Source organism: Eublepharis macularius, chromosome 4 (genome assembly GCF_028583425.1).
Source record: "Eublepharis macularius isolate TG4126 chromosome 4, MPM_Emac_v1.0, whole genome shotgun sequence".
Lineage (NCBI taxonomy): Eukaryota > Metazoa > Chordata > Lepidosauria > Squamata > Eublepharidae > Eublepharis > Eublepharis macularius.
Genome location: NC_072793.1, coordinates 79464168 through 79488265, shown reverse-complemented (window position 1 = coordinate 79488265; position 24098 = coordinate 79464168). Strand labels below are relative to the sequence as shown.

The 24098-nt window shown below is 42.9% G+C and overlaps 1 protein-coding gene across 1 annotated transcript in view; it reads right to left on the bottom strand.

Annotated features, from left to right (window-relative positions):
- Positions 1–24098, bottom strand: part of CNOT6 (CCR4-NOT transcription complex subunit 6) — a 58539-nt gene that overhangs the window by 24486 nt on the left and 9955 nt on the right. The window contains exons 2-3 of the mRNA XM_054976214.1: positions 5162–5275; positions 846–1032 (exon numbers count right to left, since the gene is read on the bottom strand). Coding sequence (XP_054832189.1) covers positions 846–1032; positions 5162–5273 — 299 coding nt within the window. The 5' untranslated portion in view covers positions 5274–5275. The remainder of the gene's footprint in view (positions 1–845; positions 1033–5161; positions 5276–24098) is intronic.

Genomic DNA, 24098 nt, shown 5'->3' with positions numbered 1-24098 from the left:
AACGAAAAATGAAGTTTATCTATGAAGTTTATCTGCCTTCAGCACTCAGGTGGGTGGTGTCAAGAGACGAGTCCTTTTCAAGAAAAGATGCCAAATTGTGGAACACTTCCCTCAAAAAATACTTTCTTCTCTGGGCTTCAGGCACCAGGTAAAGACAAACCAGTTTGCATTTGCTTTTCATAGGTGATTTCTTACTGCTGCTGTCAATGTAGTAATTTTTAAACGGTGATTTAGAAATTGTAATATATTTATTTTACTGCATAATTATTAACTCCTTTAGACATTTCTTGAAACTGAACGGTGGGGTATAAACAAAATAAATGACATGATTTTATGAAGAGACAAATGGACTGTAGCAGCAAATGACTGTTCACCCCAAAAGACAAAAAAATGTTTTAGATGTTTAGAATGTTTAGAAACAAACTCTGAAAAGTACCAGTCATCCAGGTACAGACTATTAGCACAGAACTGACTCCTGATCCATGGGGTTCAAATTCAATTTAAGAGTCAATTTTCCAAAAAGTAATCCATAATCCCAAGCAAATCTGGACAAGGACACATCTGAAAATTGGAACAGATTCAAACAGCTTCCTATTTAAAGCACCCCTCCATGAGGACCAAAATTCTTTTTAAAAAAGAAATCTTTTTGTACATCTGCAAGTTCTCATTACTCACCTAATAGCCACAATCTAAATAACCGTGATATTAGCGATTCAGAATTTCTAGGCATTAGAAGTCAGGATTACAACACAAAATAAAAATTAGCAGAAGCTGATGCGATCTACCTTCTTGCTAAATCACAATCTCCTAAACTTACAGTGTCACTGTTCACACATGTTGCATACCTGAGTGATACCATGTTTCCGAGTTCTGCTGGTAAACTGCGAATTTTGTTAGATGACAGGTCCAAATACACTAGATTATGAAGCTTGGCAATGTCTGAAGGAATACGGGATAAGGAGTTGTCACTGAGATGCAGGGCTGTCAAGTGGGTCAGCGACCACAAGGATGAACTCAGGCTTCTTACTTTCCCTGGAAGACAAAGACAAACACAGATCATTGATACTCAGTCATACACAATATGTAAGTACATCTGCAATGCAAGTAAAAAGGAAAAGTCTAAAATCTCCTCCTCCTTTCCCCAATGCCTTTTACTTCAACTTTCAAAAGGTGAACACATTTCTCATTATTTCTGCATCACATAGCAACCAAACCTCTTTGTACTTCCACAATTTAACTTTTCACAATTATTTCGGGCACAATCAAATGCTTCACCGTAAGAAAGCAGAAACCACTGTAAGAAAAAAACAAGATTAAGTATACCGTTTCATAGGGTAGCTAATATGACAGCACATCCATCTAGAATTGCACTCTTGAGGCTATTTCTACCAACTCTGATCATCTCCCTGAGGGACATCTTAGGATAAAGAAAGGTGTGATAATGGATAAACTTTATCACTTGACTGTAAGACTATGTTCTGATTACATCAAAAGATTCAGTTTTAAAATAAGATCACTGACTGTGCCTTATATCAATCATGGAACTGGGTATGGAGGAGGTGACCCTGAACTTAATCCTGTGTAGGATCTAGGATTTTGTCAAACTGTTGACCTGTTTGGAAAAAGGACCATAGTTTATTCACCCAGAATATCCAAGACAGTTGCATTCTAAAAGAGAAAACATCATAAAAATGAAGGGATTATTAAAAAGAAGTTGGAAGCAGGAAGGTCACTTTCTTCAGGATGCATGGAGGTTATCTGAAACCATTATAATAGAAGATCAGAGATAACGTATGCCACAAATTAAGAAAGATCAATAGAATTTTAACAGGACACCAGCATGGAGGATACGGAGATTGTAAAGTTGCAAAAGGAATCCCATGTGCCGCTCTTCACCATGTACGGTTTTGAACAGATACTCAAAACCAGAACCATGGGAGCATGGCAAGGGGAACATGAACAAAGATCAAATTTTAAGATCAGCTAACAATTAAGCAGTCCTCAGATCCAAAAGGAATACACCCAAGAGGTTTTTCCAGGGAAACTCAAATGTGAAAGTGTTGATTTTCTACAAAAAATATGCAGCTTATCTCTAAAACTAGCCTCTTTATCAGATGTCTGGAAATAAGACACAGAAAAGCACCAGGAATTTACAGAGCAATGCTTTCATCAGTAAATTCATGGAATGTACAGTTAGCACTAAGACTACTAAAACATAGGAGCAAACACACGCCATATCCACGTTTTGCGCTACAAAATATGTACCTGCTTATAGAAAGAAGTGCACTTGAGGGCTTAGATAGATAAAGAGAATACAAATCTTTAATTATCTATAACTGCCTTCTCTAGTCGTGCTCAAAGCAGCCATAATTAATAAAGCAACATTAGTTACAAGAACACAAAAACAACACAATAGCCTATTAATGACATGAAAAGGCATGGTTAAAAATATTGAATGTTTGAGACATTCTGTTTGTCAGGACACTAAGCAAGAACACTTAGAACTGTTTCGCACCATTCATTTATGGCAATTCAGATTTCATTCTGCTTCTCTCAATCTTCAGCGTTCCACACAAGAAAAGGAGGCATGAATTGAACTTTCCTCAGCTCTTCCTCAACTTTTTTCCCTGTACACATATGGTGGCTTTTTAAAAAAGTCAGTTTTGACACTGAGTTGTGCAGAATTCTTAGTCCTGTACTGCTTCTCTCCCTCCCTTTCCATTCCCTGGGTACTGATTGGTTGGTCACCCAGTGGAAACCACTCCTTCCCTCCGCAGCTCTCCACACATGAAGGATAGTAAAACAGTGATGTCATTTCTCATACGGCTGAATTGTGAAATCAAGATTGCTAATTCATAACCTTGCAAACTGTACCCGCAAATTACATTATTAGCATCTGAGTAAAACTTTGGCCTTAGAAGCCTGAAACAAGCCCCAAGCAACTGAGCATCCAACCCCCCACTTGCTTTTAATTGGGAAAGTCGCAACGCTGTGACATTAATGCCTTCTACGCTTTAAGCACAGTGTCTGCCCCATTCCCTGATAGTGATCCACATTCCCCACTGATGGTTTTGTGGGTTTACTTCTTTATTTCCTTTCTTTACAATCAGGGCTCATGATCACAGTGATTTGGAAACAGGAGTGGGGGATGCATCTCAAGAATCCTCTTTCCCCATCTCAGAACACGGTCACATGAGAATGTCGTTTTCTTTGAGCAGCAGCATTTTAACATTTTGTTCCGGCAGACAGGCGCCACTTTGCGCAAAACAGACAATTCAAACCACACCAGAGCAATCTGCTAGCAACTAGTGGAACAAGTGTGAGAAGTACTTCGTAGGTTTCCCTCCAGAATTCTGCTGCCAATTGCCTCTCCAGAATTTAAAAAAAGAAATGGCAGGCACAAATATAGGGACAGGGGGAAGAAGAGGGATTGTGCACACACTGGGTTCCAACACTGCAACATTACAAAGCATGAGGTAAATTTTTTTTAAAGAGAGATGTCGGCTCCAGCCCTCACAAAAGACAGCTTCAAACAAACACATCTCAACTCATCTGGAATAAGAAAGCAGATGCCAAATCATCTCAAAGTCATGCAGTGCAGAATGCCAGAAGTCCAAGCCAATCCAGCATTTATCAGCGTGAATAGTCAAGCACCAGCTTAGTGTGCCATTCAGAATGGGCCTTACTTGAAGATTAAGAACATTCTGGAGGTAAGGATAAAAGTCACTAGGAGAGTCTCCCCATGAGATGAAAAGTAAATATCCATAAGTTTTGTTTGATGTCACACGTATCATAAGGGATGCTAAAGCACTTGTGTGTGAAGGATTTCTGTAAATTGAACAGATCCTTCTTTTCTTCTCTCATCTAATCATGCAAATAGGAATATATGTAAATAGCACAGAAGGTTGGCATGGACCCTCCCACCCAGCCCTTCCCCTCCCCATGCAAGTTACATGTTTACATAAGCTCTAGAAGAGAGGAAGCAAGAAGGCTGGATATACTGCAGGGGCACTCAGACTGCAAGAGCATGAATAGGTCCTAGAACCATATACACACAGTAATAATAACAATAATGACATCTAATTTATACACTGCCTTTCAGGACAACTTAACACCCACTCAGAGCGGTTTATGAAGTGTGTTATTATCCACACAACAATCACCCTGTGAGGTGGGTGGTGCTGACACAGCTCTGAGAGAGATGCAACTGACCCAAAGTCACCCAGCTGGAGGAGTGGGGAATCAAACTCGGTTCTCCAAATTAGAGTTCTACCACTCTTAACCACTACACCAAACTGGCTTGCCATCTTGTTGAGGCATTTAGAGGCAGAAGTGCATATCAGGGGATGTGTCTCTGTCTGGTTTAAATAATTTCTCAAAGGTTTGATGTTAGAGACTATCTATCTTCAGGTGGGAGTTAACTTGTGGGGTTCCACAGGGTGCACTCTTATCCCCCATGTTATTCAACCTTTATGTAAAACCCTTAGGAGAAATCATTTGTAGCTATGTAACTGGGTGTCATTAATACGTAGATGACACCCAGCTTTACATCTTTCTATCCAAATTCCTGCTAATGCAGTAGGTTTTAAATCACTGCTTGACAGTTGTGGTCAGCTGGCTGAAAACAAATGAACTGAAACTAAATGAAGTCTCATATTTTTGAAACTTGGGTGGTCATGAAAGGAGGTTTAGGAGAGGGTCCTCTGCAGGTTTGGTGCATTTTGCTTGCAAAATGCCACCCCCAAGCACATAGAAAGCCCCACTAGCAGCAGAAGCACTGTTTCCTCTTGGTGTTCCTTAGGAACAGCAAGAGAAAGACTGCTTCCGCGCTACAAAGTGTTCCGAAGCGCTTCAGTAAGGTTTGCTTTGGCATTCCTGAATCACTTCAGCAATGCTGAGGCTGATTCAGGAGTGCCAAAACATCTTGAACTGGGCCCAATCTGAGTTAAAAACCCAGATCCGTAACCTGAAGTTCATGTCTACTATGCCTGAGCCTGGACAGTGTCTGGATGGAAGGCCTCCTTGGACTCCTATACATATTTTGACTTCTACACAAAGGAAAAAAGGTAGGAATAATTGTAATGAATGAGTATATAACTCAAGTTTTAAACAAAACAAATTAATTAATTGTGTCCTATATACCTAGTACTCCTTCACTTACCAGTTATTTCCAACTCTGCCCAGTGTGATTTTTTTCCATTGGCTGCTTCTTCTGAGGACATAATTGTGTACATCCTCCGTGGATCAGGTGGATCGTACTTTTCTTTGGGCATTCCTGTCAGCAATAAAGAAAAAGCATGCTATTCAAACAAATATAACTTCTGTTATAAAGAAAAAAACTCTCCAGAAACATACCCCCTTCTCATAGGTTAGAAGTGACATACCATGCAGTCTTTCACCAAGGCAATTATTATAATTATATCTCCACCTCAACGAAGCAGCAAACCGTTCTGACTGCTTCTATTTTTGTTAAGTAATTTGTTTTAATCTTCACAAAATCGTCTTGCAAGTGAATAATTTATCTTGTAACACCAAAGCTTTTAATAAGTTGGAAAACTCAAGGACACCTAATGCTAAAACGATAGGAATCACGTACCACAGATGGCCATTACCCAAGTAATCCCAAAACATTTGTGACATACACACAAAATCACAATCATGAAGATACATGATTCTGCAAAGTGCCTAATCTGCTACTTGCCCTTAAAAATGCTAATCATCAGCACCAACCTGAAGAAGAAACAATATGTAAAAATAAAGCATTTTAGAAATAAACTGTTTATTTAACAATACTCCGGTTAATGAGTTATTTCTTAGATAGCCTACAGAAGCAGCTATTCTTTTATTACATCAACTTCATTACATCACAGGAGTTAAGGCTACTATGCTGGCCACTATGGGGAGAAATTTCTAGACTGCATTTATTGCTTAAAGAGATACAGTTAGCAGAGTCTTCTGCCTTAATTTTTTTAATACAATCTTGCACAACTAGTGACTCAAGATGGCAAACATAGCTTATAAACCATATATTGTGCCACTAGGACTTCATAAACTATCTAGTTTTGAATCTTGGGCTACGTTGTCTCCAATATGCGGATGACACTCAGCTCTATCTCACACTTCTGGATGATCCCAGGGAGGCTGTAGAAACCCCGAACTGATGCCTAGAGACAGATTTGGAGTGGATGCAGGCTAATAAAATTAAGCATAATCCCGGTAAGGTGGAAGTGCTATTGCTGAACAGATGGACTGACCTAAGATTTAAGGTGTATCCCATGCTGGATGTGGTCACACTACCCAGGAAGGAACAGGTCTGTAGTTTGGGCATACTCTTGGACCAAGGCCTACTGCTGGATAAACAGGTGACAGCTGTGGTTAGGAGTACCTTTTAACCAGCTTCAACTGGAAAGCCACTTGTGGCCTTTCCTAGGCAAAAAAAGATTTCTCTACTGTGGTGCACGTCCTGGTTACACTTAGATTAGATTACTGCAATGCACTCCAAATGAGACTGCCCGGGAAAAGCATTCAGAAATTTCAATTGGTGCAGAATGCTGCTGCCAGGGTGTTCACTGGAGTGGGTCATAAAGACCATATCATTCCAAATTGGCTCTCAATTTGTTTCTAAGCCCAATCCAAGATGCTGGTGTTGACTTTTAAAGTCCTGTCGGAATTAGGTGGGTGGCAACCTGGAAGACGACCTTCTCTGTCAAGACACAAAACTTGGAATTCTCCCTCCAGGGACACTAAGCTGACACTAATCTTTCTCCCTCCGTCTTCATGAATACTTGTCAGAGATGCTTTAGGCTGATCCTGCACTGGGCAGGGGGTTGGACTAGATGGTCTGTATGGCCCCTTCCAACTCTATGATTCTATGATCCCTCCTTGCTATTATTTTACCAACTTTTAGTTTCCCCTATAAGTTGAAAATTTCAGAAAACTATATAACGCTATTAACTATTTGCTGAAGTTTACATATACTTCAACATTCACTGTGTTATTTTCATCTTGTCTCTTCCTTTGCTGCTTGATCAACAAACATTTATATTTTTTCTTAAACATCTGCAGACATTTTGACCCAATCAAATATTTTCCAGCCATTCAAAATGATTCACCTTTTTCCCTTTCTGTACCCCATCAATGTGCTCAGCAAATTGGAGAAGAACGCAAACACAGCCCCACCAATATAGCAACACAAAAAAATTAATGCACAGATGGACCTTGCAAGATAAATTTCCTTTAACTTAAAACAATACATAGAACTGCAAAATTTATTAAGCTGCTAAACTGCATCAGGGCCAGCTGTAGCCTTATTTTTTACCAATATAATTGAAAAAATGATCGCCAACCAGCTCTCTCTGGTTGGCATTCTCCTTCTGAACATGGGATGCACCTCCAAGAATGGTAGTAGCCATGCATAACACATTCTGTAGAAGCTTCCTAGAACATCTGCAAAGCTTAAAGCAACCTTTAGTTTTTTCTTCTGTTTTCTTTTTTAAAACAAGACTATTACTGCTCCCAAAGTCGTTGCCTGAGACTGTATACTTTGCTTTGCGATATGAGTGTTCCGACACAAGGAGGGAATCCCAACCCTTTGTCGTCAAGTGTCAACGCACACGCACGGGTTACAAACTTAAATGGTTTTATTTAACTTCTTCATACACTTAATCTCTACTCACAATTCTTCCAAATAGCAAAAGGAGAGGGTGCATCTTTCATGCATAAAGGCGCTTGGTGGAGCTTCGTAGACCCAGTGAATGTGGTGGAAAAAAAGAGACGACTCGCTCCTCTCCCTGCTGAGGTGTGAATGAACAAAGGAGGAAATGGCCCTAACAAGTTTTGGCGGGCTCTGAATGTCCCAGGAACTGAACCTGTGGGGTAAGGCACTACAACTGCCAAGATGCACTTCTCTTAAAACTACAGGCATGCATTTTAGTCTAGTACATATTGATTAACTGAGTAATATATTCAGCTTGCTGCTGGAACAGTACAATGAGCATACTTGGATTAGTGCATTTCACTAGTGGGGGTTTTTTGTTTGCATAAACTATTACTTCTCTGATATTGAAGTCCGAAAGACTCCAATGAATACAGTTTTTAAGGACAGGAGATATAATTTACAATTATTCAGATTCAGCATAAATATATGAATGAAATTGTTTTAAGAACTGTTTGCACTGCTTTTCCTTAAGTGTAATGATGACAAATTGGATCCATTGGAGTGTTTGGGCAAAAACTGCAGCTCCTCCAAGGCCTTGCAATGCTCTTCAGTGGGGGCATTTTGGGTTACAGCTGGAAAGGAAGGCAAGAAAGTTTTTCTCTGTCTATTGAAACCCTCTATCTGTGGAAATGCTCCACTGGGGCCAAGCTAGTGTGTGAAGTCTGTAAGTGATCTTCAGTTAGTTCCGACAGCATGCTGCAGATGCTTAACATATTAACAATGCCTCCTTTAACTCAAACACCCATAATACAGATAAAAAGAGTACTCAATAGTAGCTCCTGTTTATATATGAAGATTTTCATTTTCCTCATTTCAACTGGGGAGATACTCTCAAATGCCTAGCAGAACCAACCATTTTCTTCATACAGTTAAATCACTGCTTTTTTATTGATAATAAAAACTGACCGAGAGAGTCCTCATGTGACAATATATCCTTTTAGATATTTAAACACAGCTTGTACATTAAAACACATAAAATTATGTTGATTGCCACCTGCTCCTTATTATTAGTTCTACGTTGTCTAACCAGAATTAGTTTTATTCTTTTTTAAGTTCTACCAGAAACCTGTACTGGAGATATTGACTACAACATGCACATAGGATATTTTTCTAGTTGAGACATAGCAATAAGCCTCCAAGAACAGCTCCTGAGTTATTTATTACAAAGGCAGGTTTTCCTCTAAGTTTTCCTTCTAACATAAATGGTTCTCTTTGTAAAAAGGAACATATGCTGCGCACTGCCAGACTGTGAATACATAACAGCCTCATCCACAAACACTCTATAATGTGATAGCAGCAATAGATCTATAAACATTGCAAAATAGTTAGTTCTAGTTAGATTCTAGAAGTCCTATTTAATGCCTTTTTCTCCCCAATACATCTATATCGGCTTCAATTCAGCCACCATTTCTGCATAATCTTGCCAAACTCTCCTCCTGACTGCAGCTCTCCTCCAATATGTTTTTTTCCAATGCAGGGCCAGATCTAGGGTTGCCAACACCCAGGGCAACCCTAATCTGCCCCCTCGTGGGAGCGCAGTGCGTGCACGCACTCCAGCGAAGCGTGATGACGTCACTTCTGTGACGTCATCACGTAGGGCAGAGCGTGCCGCCTGCACAGTGTGCTGGCGGAGGCAGCATGTGGGGCTGGGAAGCCACCCGCGCCACCATCTGCCTCCCCGCAGGACAGGGTGCAGCTGGCTGCCCCCTGTCCTGCAGGGCAGGCAAAAGGCAGTGCAGGGGGCTGCGAGGCTGCCCGCACTGCTGCCCACGCGCTCCCGGCAGCTGGCAGCTGCTCCTGGCGCCCCCTTCCTGGCAGTGCTAGGGGCAGGCTACCCCCCTGCCCCCCTCGATCCGGCCCTGTTTCCATGTATCAGATCCTATGATCCCCAGCATAATCTTTTTTTCCCCTCTTTTCACCAGCAGAAAAGCTAGTTAGATCCAACCTACTGTAACAACTTTTCAGTATTGCATCTCAACAGGAAATGCCCAAAGCTGATCACTTTTTTTTCTTGTAAAATAGAGCACAATTCTAACCCGGTGAATTCAGATGCACCTTACCTTTAGTTCTGCTCAACAAGTATTCATAACCTTTAATTTATAATTTAAATGAGTACTGAGAAATGACAAAATTTTAAGGCTGACAATGAAGAAATTGAAATTGTTAACTATTTACTATTCTTTGACGCAATCATCAACAAAAATGGAGACTATACCCAAGAAATCAGAAGGCAACTGAGACTTGGAAGAGCAGCTATGAAGGAAACTGAAGATTCTTAACAATAAGGATGTGACAATACCACACTATGGTATTCCCCATTACTATGCAGGGATGTGAAAGTTGGACACTGAGAAAGCTGACAGGAAGAAAACTGATTCATTTGAAATGTGGTGCTGGAGGAGAGTTCTACAGATACCATGGATGGCCAAAAAGACAATAAGTGGGTTCTAGATTAAATTAAGCCTAAATTCTCCCTAGAAGCTACAATGATGAGACTGAGGCTATCATACTTTGGTCACATCATGAGAAGACAAGATTCTCTAGAAAAGTCAATAATGCCAGGAAAAGTGGAAGGCAGCAGAAAATGGACCTTTGGACACTCACCGTGAAGGGTCCTTCTCCTCTGATGGCAGGGTGGGTGTTTCCCACCATCCTATCAGGGAGGCAGGAAGTAGAATTTCTTCCTCTTCCTCTGGTAGGTGGGACCACCCTTTCTGTCCTCAGTTCGGGTGACTCCCTGCAGCAGTACATATCCGTGTATCCCATCATTCATACGTCATCTGCCCCGAAAGGACTCTTAGATACAGGTAGAGAGAAGTAGAAGATTAGACAGCATAAGAAAGAATGGGCACAGCAGGACAGTAAAGGTTCAGTAATGTCCCTAATGTCCCTGAAGATCTTGGGAGGGCAAGATGTCCTCCTGCCGTCAGAGGAGAAGGACCCTTCACGGTGAGTGTCCAAAGGTCTGTTCTCCCTCTGAGGCGGAGGACATCTTGGGTGCTCCCAAAGCAGTGCACTGTTGTTTGGGCGGGACAAGATCTTCGTCCTCCACCACATGCTGTAGTACCCTTCTTCCGAAGGCTGCCGTGGCCGAAGAATAGGTGCGTAGACGGTAGTGTCTAATGAAGGTAGAGAGTGATGACCAGGTGGCGGCTCTGCATATTTCCTCTATTGAGGCGTTTCTTCGAAGGGCCGCATTGGTTGCCGCACTCCTCGTGGAGTGTGCCGTGATCCCTTTGGGGATGGTCAATTTCTGGACCTTGTATGCTTCCTCTATGCAAGTTTTGATGGTGCAAGTGACCGCCACTGAGGACATGCGCTGACCAAGCCTGGGTGGCGTGATGTTTATGAAGAGAGACTTTGTTTGACGGACGTGTTCAGTTCTAATTAAATACGCCTTGAGGGCTCTCCTCACGTCAAGGGTATGCCATACACGTTCCTTAGAGTGTCTTGGTTTTGGACAAAAGGAAGGCAAATTAATTTCTTGAGAACGGTGGAAAGTTGATAGGCTTTCGGAAGGAAAGATGGATCAGTTCTCAACACTACCTTGTCTGCATGGAAGACGCAGAGGTCGGAACGGACGGATAGGGCACTCAACTCAGAAACCCTGCGTGCTGATGTGATTGCTATGAGAAAAATAACTTTTAGCTTGAGCCATTTCATGGCCACATCTCTAATTGGTTTGAATGGTGGTCTTGTGAGAGCCTTTAACACTACGCTCAAACGCCACGTCGGAAACCTGTGTACTGTGGGAGGATTCATCAGCGTCGCTCCCCTGAGAAACTTACGCACATGAGGATGTAAGGATAGAGCTTCGCTCTCCACCATGGGTATAACTGTACTAATGGCTGCTACCTGTTTCTTCAGCGTTGCCGGTCTCAGGCCGTTGTCCAGGCCTTCTTGAAGGAAACCAAGAATGTTCGTCAAAGACGTTTCGCCAGGTCCAGCTTCTTGCGCCGGCACCAGCGTGTGAAGGCCTTCCAAGTCATATTATAAATCTTTATAGTTGACGATTTACGTGCTGCCAACATGGTTCGAATTATCTGTGGATGGTATCCCATCAGGGATAGACGTCCCCGTTCAATTTCCATCCTGTCAGTGACATCCACTCTGGATGGGGGTGCCATATGGGACCCTGTTGTAGAATGTCCGGCTGTAAGGGGAGACGTATCGGAGGAGTGCTGGACAGAAGCTGAATGGAAGAGAACCAGGGTCTCTTTGGCCACCACGGAGCTATCAGTATCCCGTTCGCCCTCTGCTCCCGTATCCTCAGTAGTTTGGGCAGGATTGGCAGTGGGGGGAAGGCATACAGTAGGCCCCTTGGCCATGTCGATGTCAGGGCGTCGATGCCCTCCGCCTCTGGGTGGAAATATCTGGAGAAGAATCTAGGCACCTGGCGATTCAGATGCGAGGCAGAGATCCACTTTCAGAGTACCGAAGTGTGCCGTGACAAACAGAAAGATCTCCTTGTTGAGAGACCACTCCCCTGGATGTAACTGTTCTCGGCTTAGCCAATCCGCTTGCACATTCAAGATGCCTCTGACATGCTCCGCCTTGATTGACAGAAGATTCTCTTCTGCCCAGCTGATGATCTTGGATACCTCTCTCTGAAGTCTTGACAACCTCGTCCCCCCTTGTCGGTTGACGTAAGCCTTTGCGGCTATATTGTCCATCCAGATAAGGATGTGCGTGAGGTAGATCTGACTGCTGAACTCTTTCATTGCGAGATGAATGGCCCTCATTTCTAGGACGTTGATCAGTAGCGATTGCTCTTTCAGTGACCAGGTGCCCTGGATCGGGGAGCCGTCCAAAGTGGCTCCCCAACCTTGAAGGCTCGCGTCCATAAATATCTGTCTGTAAGTCGGGGTGAGAAAACTCTTGCCTTGTTTCAGGTTGGATTCCAACGTCCACCATTTCAGGCTTTCTTTGACCTGTCTGGGCAGCTGCATCTTCACGACCTGTCTCTGCGCAATCTGCCACTGGAAGGGCCGCAGAAAGGATTGGAGGGCCCTGATGTGGAAGGGGCCCCATCGAATCGCTTCTGCATCTGCTACCAAAAGTCCTTGTAGTTTTGATAACTCCATCAGCAGGGACGAAGTCTGTCCGATAATAGACCGTGCCAACTGTTTGGTTTTGGCAATCTTTTCCTTGGGAAGGAAGAAACGTCCCACCCGGGTGTCTATTATCAGTCCCAGGTGTTCCTGGCTCTGTGTTGGTTGTAGGGAGCACTTGGACGTATTTATTAGGAAGCCATACTCCGTCAGACACTGTAGTATGCGTCTGGTATCTTGAATGGAGGATTCTCTGGTTTTGGATCTGATTAAGATGTCGTCCAGGTAAAGATAGAGATGGAGGCCCATTTCCCGAAGTTTGATGATCGGCACTATATGAGAAGCTTGGTAAAAACCCTCGGGGCCGTGGCCAGTCCGAAAGGTAGAGCTCTGAATTGTAGATGTAGGCCCCCTACGCAGAATCTCAGAAACGTTCTGTGGGCTTGAGCGATAGGAACATGAAGGTACGCCTCGGTAAGATCTACAGATGTTAAGAACTCTCCCTCCTGAAGTGTCTCTGCTATGGAGCAAAGGGTCTCCATTTGGAAGTGATGTAGTCTTATGAACCGATTCACGTACTTCAAATCCAGTATGACCCTCCAGTGCCCATTCCTCTTTGGAACAGTGAAGAAGATGGAGTACACTCCTCTTCGTTCCTCGATGCTGGGAACCGGTTCGACTGCCTTTATTTCCAAGAGGTGACTGATGGCCCTGTGTGTGATGTCGCATCTGGATAGGTCTTTCTTTAGCGAGGAGATTAAGAAACGCTCTGGTGGAATTGAGTGAAATTCTATTAAGTAGCCACTGGATACTACCTCTCTTGCCCAGGCATCCGCTTTGGATGACATCCAGATTTGACGAAAGAGAAGTAGTCTTCCCCCCACCAGAGCCTCCTGCGAGTCAGGGCTTCTGGCTTTTGTCGTCCAACTTGTGCCTGTTGGTGTGGTTGAACTGCTGTCTTTGCAATCTGGCTTGGAAGGCTCCTCTGCACGTCTGTGTCCTCTGGGGATTCCAGGTGCGCTTTTTTGTCTGGTCTGCTCCTGGGCAACGTGTGTTGGGATCTGAAGGTCTGGTAGCCGAAGGACCACCTCTCTGTTCTTTTTAATGATCTTGGAAGGACCTTTTTCTTGTCCCTGGTCTTGACGAGAATCTTGTCCAGTTGTTCCCCGAAAAGCTTACCGCCCGTGAAGGGGTAGGACATCAGTATGGTCTTGGCTTGGGTGTCTGTTGGCCATGCCCGAAGCCAGAAGAGGCGTCTTGCCGACGTAGTTGTAGCCATAGCTCTAGACACGAAAGACATAACGTCTAAGGTGGCATCTGCGGTGAACGTGTTGGCCTTCAGGATTCTGTTGCTTCCCTCTAGAAGTCGTTTGCTGTTGTTTGGGATGAGTTCCATCAATCTCCAGATCCAAACCACCGAAGCTCTGGATACTATCGATGCTATAGCCGAGGCTCTGATAGCCATAGCCATTGCTTCATGCGCTCTCTTGAGGGTTCCGTCCCCCTTCTTGTCCACAGCATCGTTGATTGATCCTTGACCATCTTCCGACAGTAGGCCTTGTGACTGGAGCGCCACCACGGGGGCGTCTACAATCGGTACCTGTAATAACTCAGATGCAAAGTTAGGAAGAGCATACAGTTTTTTACTGGCATTTGAGAATTGCTTGGGGGCTGCTGGCTTGGCCTATTCTGCCCTCAGTTGTCTCTCAAAGAACTCGGGGAAAGGGAAGACCTTGGCTTTTTCTTCCGATCTAGGGAAGAACTCCTTGTTCCCCTTGGGTCTGATTTTGCGAGACTCTGCTGTTAGTTCCTCCTCCTCCCCTTGTGGGGTTTCCCTGAGATCTAAGGCTGCAACAGACTTTGACAGGAGATATTGGTAGTCCTCAGCTTGGAACAGCCTATAGGACTGTTCTACCTTGGGTGTCTCTTCCTCCTCCTCTTCCTCAGAGAGGAAGACCCCAACCTCTGAGCCCTCGCTGATGGACAACCCGTCTTCCAGCCAGCAGGCAGATTTATCTGCTTGCTTGCCTATGGCCTTTCTGGCAGCTTTTGTGGGCCAGGGGTTGCCTGCTTCTTGGCTGGTGATATTATGTGCTGACCCCCTGGGAGGATGCTCGCTACTGGAGCACTGAGGCTCCTGTTGGCACAAAGACAATATCTCTTTTCTTAAGGTGATACCTTAAGATACCACGTTGCTGGGGGCACTTACGGAGGCTTCCTGTCCCATGCGGCTGGAGCTCTGATCATCTGTGGTGTTCCTCGGCCGACTTTCCCCCGCCGGGAGGTTGGCAAGCGCGTTGCCGCATTCGCACGGGAAAACTTCTGCCGCAGCTGAGTTTCCCGCTGAGCCGCAGCACCCTCAGCTGGCTGGATGGGGTGCGCGGCCTTTCCCTGCTCCCTCTTCGACATCTGGGGCAGCTTAGAGGGTCAGGTCTCCGCTGCTGGTCGTTCCTCGCCAAGGGACCGTGCGGGCCTTAGTGGCATGCCGGTGCCGGCTGTGCTCGGCCCTGCCGTCGGTAGGACGGACTCCTGGGCCCGATCCGATGTCCTGTCCAAAAAGCTGCCTTCGGAATCCAAGGACTCCCTGGAAGCCATGGTTCCTTTTCCTGTTCTCCTCCGAGTAGAAAGGGTGGAATATGGAAGGGAAAAGGATCCAAAGGAAAAAGGATAGAAGTAGAAATAGAAATAGAGACAGAAAGTAGAGGATGGGATGAGAAATCAAGATCAGGAGAAAGCAGTGAGTAGGTATCAGAGCTATCCCAAGACAGAACTGCTCTCCCCGGAGGCAGGAAAGAACTGAGGACAGAGAGGGTGGTCCCACCTACCAGAGGAAGAGGAAGAAATTCTACTTCCTGCCTCCCCGATAGGATGGTGGGAAACACCCAAGATGTCCTCCGCCTCAGAGGGAGAAAGAGAAAGACCCAAAATGAGATGGCTTGATTCATTAAAGGAAGCCACTCTCCACTTTGCAAAATCTGAGCAAGACTGTTAATAATAGGACATTTTGAAAGTCTCATCCATACGGTTGCCATAAGTCAAACGCGACTTGACTGCACATAACGCACACACTCTAAAACACTAACTTTGTAATATTAAATACCACCAAGGCCCAGCTTGGCATTATCATTATATTTTTAGAGGTCAAACAATCAAAGACAACAGGTTACTTTTGGGATATTGAAAGGTTGTTCTGATAGAAATTTATTGGGGAGCAAAGGCAATAAATAGAAGTTCTAGATACAAGCTAATAAAAAAAAATCTCTTTTGTATCAGTCTTGTATTGGTCTTTACCTAAAGTGACAATCTTAGCCACACAGGATTCTAAACATCTACTTCCATAATAGTAAACTACATGAAACATCCTACAAACATGGTCTATATTAAAAATCATTTGTATCTGATGTATTTTATTTATTTATTTATATTTGATTTATATTCTGCCCTCCCCACATCAGCAGGCTCAGAGCGGATTACAAATAAAATTTAAAATTACATATCACAATTTATACAATTTAAAACCATAAAACATTTAAATACCATAGTTAAAATACATATATATAAACACAGCAGCGCATTGATCTACCCGACCACCTTTTTATCCATCTCCAGAGCAATTTGGCAGGGAAATATGTGAGAGATGGAGGGCGTCACTAGTACAGAGGGCATGTGCTGCTATACTCTCCCGGCTAGAGGGCACCACCTCGCATCAACCATATCCCTGGCAGAACAGCTTTGTCTTACAGGCCTGGCAGAAAGATAACAAATCCCGCTGGGCCCTGGTCTCATTGGACAGGGTGTTCCACCAGGCTGGGGCCAGGACTGAAAAGGCCCTGGCCCTGGTCGATGCCAGGCGGGCCTCCCTAGGGCCAGGGATCTTTAATAGATGTTTGTCGTTGGAGCGAAGAGTCCTCTAGGCTTCATATGAGAAGACTTCTCTCTCATGGGATTATCAAAATTGTTAAATATTTTCATACTACCTGTGAAATCGGAATGCTCACATGCAGTCTACAGCACTCTAATACACAAGCCCCAAAACAGAACATTCTGACAACCAACATTGAGGACTCTAGATATAAAGGTTCTCATATAACTGAAGTTATCACTCCAGTACAAAGCAAGCCATTACGCACATGGGACAGAACATCAGCTCATAGAAATGCAACTGCTCCTTCACACACAGGTATCAGTCTTATATTGTAGGGATGATTTTCAGCAGGCAAATTAAATGTCCCATTTCATTTAATGGTATTTGTTTTAAGTTGTTTAATGTATCACGCTAATGCTTAAGTTAAAAGTTACTTTATAAAAGCCGGCAGCATTCAACAGTTTCAGGCACAGGAGGCATATTTAAAACCCAACCTACAATACAGAACCCACCTATTTTTATAGGATATCTGTGTGACAGTACCCCTATGAAGTGTGTATGCATGATATATGGGGTGGGATTGATTTACAGCAAAGCATAAGTGGGCACAACAAGGGAGCTGAACCCTTTATTTATCAAAGTTTTCTCCCTAGCAATTTTTTCCCCCAGGCAGGAGCTGTTTCTAGCCCTAGAGTCTCTATGACTTGTTAAAAAAAGGAAAGAAGCAACAGTGTGGAGACTACGTACAGAGATCTGTCCTTGGACAGGATTAGAGAATGGTTGCATTTAGGACTTTTTTTGAGGGGGAACGCTTTGGAACGGCGTTCCGGCAGCTCTAGAATCTGCCCACGTGATTCCTTCCTCCTTCGGCCCTGCAGGCTCTGCAGAGGAAGCTTAGGTGCTTTAAGTTCATTGTGCTTTCTTGAATGAGAGAGAAAGAGAATGCAAGCAGACACTGCTCGGCCCAGTGCAGGCTCTGCAGAGGAGGCTTAGCTGCTTTGAGTTCATTCTGCTTTTTTCATTCCTCTGTGAGTTTGAGTGAGAGAAAGAGAGGGTGTGTGTATGTGTGCGCTGCTTTGAGTTCATTCTGTTTTATTTTCATACTTGGGGCTGTGTGTGTGTGTGCTGCTTTGAGTTCATTCTGCTTTCTTTTCATGGGGGTGGGTGGGGCTGTGCATATATGTGTGTGTGTCACTTTCATTCTTTTGTTGACTGAAGTTGACATTGTTATGGTTCCCAGTTTTTGACTGCAGATTGGTTCTGCGTTAGTTAAATATATCAGTTATGGTTATTTGTATTAGTTAAAATATTAGTTATAGTTATTCCAGTTTTATGCTAGGAATGGATAGCTGTGTCCAAGTCACAGAAGGCTTTCATCAATATATTCATATAGGAGTTCTTATGTCTTAATAGTCTTAATAGCTGTAACTCAAATGGTTCTCCCCACCCTCAGCTGATCAACATCACTGAAATTGCAGTGGACATGTGGGTGTTAAGGAAGTTTTTATGAATATTGTTTGTCTGGGACATTGGAATATTTATGAGCATTTCACAATGTCACAACAGCTTAGCCACTGGTAAGGTTAGAGTTGGCAGGCAACAAAAAAGCCATTTTAAACTAAGTATAAATCTAATGCAGCTAAAGATGAGTATCTAATTTTGAATTGCTCCAGTAAAGCAAAACCCTCCTTGAAAATTTGAAAATTCAATATTCATTAGATTAGGAATTTCAGACTCTGTGGAGTTTTGAGAAAGAATTTTGGATTTTTTTTCTACGCTGGCAGAGGGAATCTATTAGAATTTAGATTTGTGAGACAGGTTTTGGATTTTCAGTGGCCCCTTCCTTCTTGCATATTTTAAAATATGATTCCAAAGAAATGAAATGTTTGGGAAAGGGAATGTGTCAGTCCCTGGCAGGTAAACCCCTCAAGCCCATCCACAGTGAACACAGGTTGGTTCCAGCAGAATCAGCTTTATTAGGATCTATGCAGTTCAGGTCTGTTCTCTATCACGGAGCTTGACAGAAGTGACAATTCAAATCGAGCAATCTAGGTTATAGTTGATTTTCCTGCGCTCCAAATGATAGTTAAGATTTTGGTGTGCAAGCCTACAAGAGTTATGTGAGAACCTATTCAGTTATGACTTTGTGTTAGGTATACAATGCCCAATTCCTAGCATCTGGGAACAGGAGTAAAAACTGGCATCTAGATACATCAAGGTCATGGCTAGCCGAGACTTGCATATTTCTCTAAGATAACAGGAGAGGCCCTTTCTGGGTCCTAAGGAAGTAATGTTTGTGATATAGTTACAGATGATCAGAGAGAGTTACACATCAATTTAGTAATAATGCAGTGTAGCTTCAGAATATTGTGGCACAAGCAATATAACAAACATACAACCATGGCATGGTTGTACACAGACATGACAGAATGGAAGATTTCACTTTTTGTAGAGGATACAGAAAGGAAACAAACCCTTTCTCTTAACAGTGTAATTTTCCAAGCTTACTAACATTTATCTCGTCGTAATGCATTGTGCTGGGTTCTGAGAAGCAGTGTCACTTCCGGGAGTGATGTCACCGCATATTTTCTGGAGCGTGTGCGTGCTTTGTGCACGCACATGTGATAGAGATTTCCACCACCTCTTTTCCCAGAAAAAAAAGCCCTGGTTGCATTTGTTTCTTGAAATAAGGGAGAATCAAGTTCTGTGCTAAGGAAGTTTATAGCACAGTGGTTAAGTGGTTCAGCTGCGAATCAGTATTCTACTGGTTTGAATCCCACTCCCGCCTTGAGCTCAGTAGGTGGCCTTGACTAAGCCACTCCTCTTAGCCCCAGCTCCCCAGCTGTATTGTGGGAATAAGAATAACACTAACTTGTTCACCGCTCTGGGTGAGGAACTAATCTGTCTAGAAGAGCAGTATATAAGTGACGTTATTAGTATTATTATTACACGTTTCACTCAAGTCTTACTGTTTAATCTTTAAATGTCAATGAAATATTCTGGGACTAAAAATGAAAACTGATTGTAAAATCTAAGTCAAAGTCACTACATTAAGATAACAAATTACCTTGGCTGTAATTGCACGTGTGTAAATCCCATAGATAGGCTGTGTGCCATTTTATCAAACTCCACTGCAGCTAAAACAATCTGACATGTGTGTGCATTTTTGCACTTTTAAAATGCTTTATACAATAGTAATATATGCTATTTTTGTTATTTCTCCTTAGTAAGTGCTGTACATTTTGTTAAGTAATTTTGAATTAAATTACAATTAAAACTCCTGAAAGGTGTTTAAATTTGAGAGAACTGATATTCAGATGTTGTCTACAAGCACAGCCTGCACTGATACCCTAATTTATTGCTTTCCAGCGAGTTATCAGATGTACTCCAATTCTAATAAGGAACAGTTCACACATGCATCTTCGTAGATAACTGATTACCGTATCAAGCCAGTTTGGTGTAGTGGTTAAGAGAACGGGATTCTAATCTGGAGAGCGAGGTTTGATTCCCCCACTCCTACACTTGGAAGCCAGCTGGGTGACCGTGGGTCAGTCACAGCTCTCTGGAGCTCTCTCAGCCCCACCCACCTCACAGGGAGTTTTGTTGTGGGGATAATAATAACATACTTTGTAAACCACTCTGAGTGGGCATTAAGTTGTCCTGAAAGGCAGTATATAAATCTAATGTTATTATTATAAGTAAGGTCTTCCATGTACAAGCCACCAGATTTTCACAGATCAAATGCTACAAACAAAACTTTCATATCACCAGATGTTACTTCAAATAATTCTTCTACGGCTGCTTTCCTGAGAAACTGCTTTACACATGACATGCATGTCACATGCCCCCACAGACCAATTAGTTTTATATATTATTTATGTCATTTATAGTCCACCTTTCTCACTGAGACTCAAGGCGGATTACACAGTATGAGATTAGTACAAGCAGTATCAAGTACATTTCAATACAGTATCGACATTTCATAAACAATATCATATGGTAAATAAATACAAGTTTAAAAGACATAGTATTAGCAAGAATCCAATACAGAGTAGAAAAAATACTGAAGCAGAACACAATCAATTCTAGGACTAACATTAGACAACATGGAGCACTGGTGGTACATAGAAGTACATATTTAAAGCAGCAAATAATATGGAAGGCAATATAGTGGTGAAGTCTATGGTCCCTAACTCATTAGCGAAGCATCTTCCTAACAATACAGCCCTCCCATTTGAGTAAAAAGCCTTTTTGAATAGTTTGGTTTTGCATCGTTTACGAAAAGCCAGGAGAGTGGGGGCCCTTTTGACTTCCTCAGGCAGGTAATTCCACAGGATAGGGGCCACCACAGAAAAAGCCTGTATACGGGCTGCTGCTGACTTCACCTGTGTGCTGCCTGGCACCTGCAGGAGACCCTGTCCAGATGAGCGAAGCTGCCGTGGAGGAACATAGGGAGGGGGGCAGTCCCGTAGGTATGCCGTACCAAAGCCATGAAGAGCTTTGTATGTATTAACTAATACCTTGAACCGAGCATGGTAACTGATAGGTAGCCAATGGAGCGACTGTAGGATAGGACTGATGTTCATGCTCCTGATAACAGTCGAGCTGCAGCATTTTGCACTAATTGGAGCCTCCTAGTTAACTTAGATGGGAGACCTATGTATAGAGCATTACAATAGTCAAGCCTTGATGTTACCATAGCATGAATTCAAGTGGCCAGGTCAGCCATGTCAAGATAAGAAGCCATCTTCTAGGCTAGAACGAGGTTGTAGAAAGCCTTTTTTGCCACTGCCTTAACTTGTTTTTCTAGTAATACTGCTGGATCCAGTATAACCCCTAGGCTCTTAACTGAGTCTGCAAGGGTCAGACGAACTCCATCGAAAGTGGAGAGCACAATGTTCTTCAAGATCTCTGCTTTCTCAACAAGCATCACTTTGGTCTTGTCTGGGTTCAATTTCAGTTTGTTGTTTTTCAACCATTTCACTACAGCTGTCAGGCAGCGATCTAAGATTTCCACTGCATCCTGCAGGGACCTGGATAGCGAGATATAGAGTTGTCATCTCTGTGTCATCTGCATATTGATGACATCCAACTCCATAGCTGCGAATGAGTTCTCCTAAAGGTTTTACGTAGAGGTTGAATAACATAGGAGATAAGATTGTGCCCTATGAAGCCCTGCAAGATAGTTCCCATTCTAGAGATAGTTTATTTCCAACAGCCACAAAACATACTTTTCAGTTAATTATGTCCATATATTCTGCCACTTTTTCAAGTATCAAGTTATTAACTGATGAGAAATATATAAGCATGGTTTAAACTGCAAGCACTAACTGGCAGCATGACCAAATGTTTTATTCCAAAAGGTACATCTTTCAGTGTCAGACCTTGTCAGTGCTAATGAAGAATAAAATTACAGATCTATCATAAGAACAGTCCATCTAGTCCCAAATTCCATGATCCCGAAAAGTTCTCATGCTGGTCATGAAGGGAACTCATTTGCCCCTGCACCACACACAAGACGTTTTGTGTATTCCTGTAAAATAATATGCAACACTATACTAGAATAAAGACTGACAAACATACTAGCACTCAACTGCTAGTGATTTGGTGTCTACAGCATTTTTTAAAAAAGCATAAGGTTTCATGCGGCAGAGCCCACTTCAATAGATGAATGAAGCAGTCACCAAAGTGAGAGATTATATACCCAGACCACTCTCAGTAGAAAGGGAGAAAACATTTCTTTAATGTTTCTATGCCTCTTTTGAGCCAGACTATGATACTGAAAATGCTTACAAATTCATGAAAACTGTATTCATTAACACTGCAGCATTAAAGGAGCTAAAATAAAAAGTCAATCAGTCAAAAACCAAAACTCCAGCTCTCAATTACACATCTAACAGAAGCACAATTTAAACAAAAAAGTAAACCTTAGATAAACAGGACTGACTCAGAAACACCTAAGAGGTGACAGTGCGGAGATCTCTAAATGGGGAGCAACACGAAGACAACTCTTTGCCCAGTCAACTACAATCATCACTTACAGACCCATACGCAATAAAGGATATAAGAGTATTTCCAGAGTCAAGGTGGAATGAAACTTCATTCAGCTGCAACTTACAGCAGCTTCATGATCAGTTAAATTACTTGCCATCAATTCCCACCTTTCAATTTATTAGTCCCCATCTCATTAACAATTTCAGGTACCTAGTAAGGACATTCACTAAATTCCCTGGATTAATAGAGAAACGTTGGTTATCATTCATATAACTGATTTAATGGTTCTCCTACTGTCAAAGAGAACTGGCAGAGGTGGCAAACAAGAGCCACGAGTAACTCCACAGAATTAATACCAGAGCACAGAGCAATAGTTCACCACCATTACTCCTTCTGGACTTGATATGCCAGACTGGCATGAAACCATTAAAGATTAGTGTCTCCACCTCCTAAACCTGCGGGCACTCCAGAAAGATATCCATAATTGACAGTACTGAAAGTAGTTACAGAGTTTTAAAAGATTCACAGTCCCTTAAGGACACTGTGACAATTCTAGTTATAAAACTGTGTCAGAGGTCAAAATGAAATGGATATAAAGAGTCTGCATAAAAAAAAGCATGCAGAACTGAACCACCAGGTTCTGTCCCAAGTTCAACTGGCATCTCTCCCTTGGTTAAACATTGCTTGTCAAAATGGGGAAGCATACAGGTAGGATGAAACTCCTCTGCAAGCATCCTATCAGAATCCTCAGGTTACAACTTTTTAAAATGAAGCAACCCCAGGGACGAGACGTTGCTAAAACAGTGGTATTTATCTGTGGCTTGCAAGGAGCCACATTCACAATCACCATCAACCAAGAGCCACATGACCATTTATGACTTGAGCACCAACCCAAACATATGCATGCAGTAATACAACTATTAAATATGTAATTACAATAGCTTTTTTAATTACCAGAGTATCTCTGCACATGTAGGGGTGCCTCTCCCTACCACTGCTGTTCCACAGGAAGCCTCTGCTGCATCTGGAGCGCCTTCCTGATCCCTGTGTTTCCTCTCTCCCCCCAGCATAAGGTCCAACAGCTCAAGCAAGACAGGCTACCAAGGCTCCTGAAGGTAAGCCATGGAGTATGGCCACTCTTTTCCTAAGTGGCTGCCATGGTGATGGTGGATCCAGCCTGCTCTCCTCCCAGCAGCTGCCTGTGTGCTGGATGAGAGGGAAGGGGGATGATGGAGAAGATAGGTCCTTTACTTTCCTCCCTGGCATGAGGTTGCAACTCAAGGAGGCTCACAGCTTACCCATCCTTCAATTCTTCCAGTGGCAGCTATTTCAAGGTGTGAATCTCCACTCCTACTTGGCAATGGCCTTGCTCACTTTCCTGGAACATGGGAAAGGTACCAAACTGGGGAACAGTGCTCAGAAGAGCTACAGATGGCACTTAAGCCACTTGGTACCACTGCTCTCTGAGAAT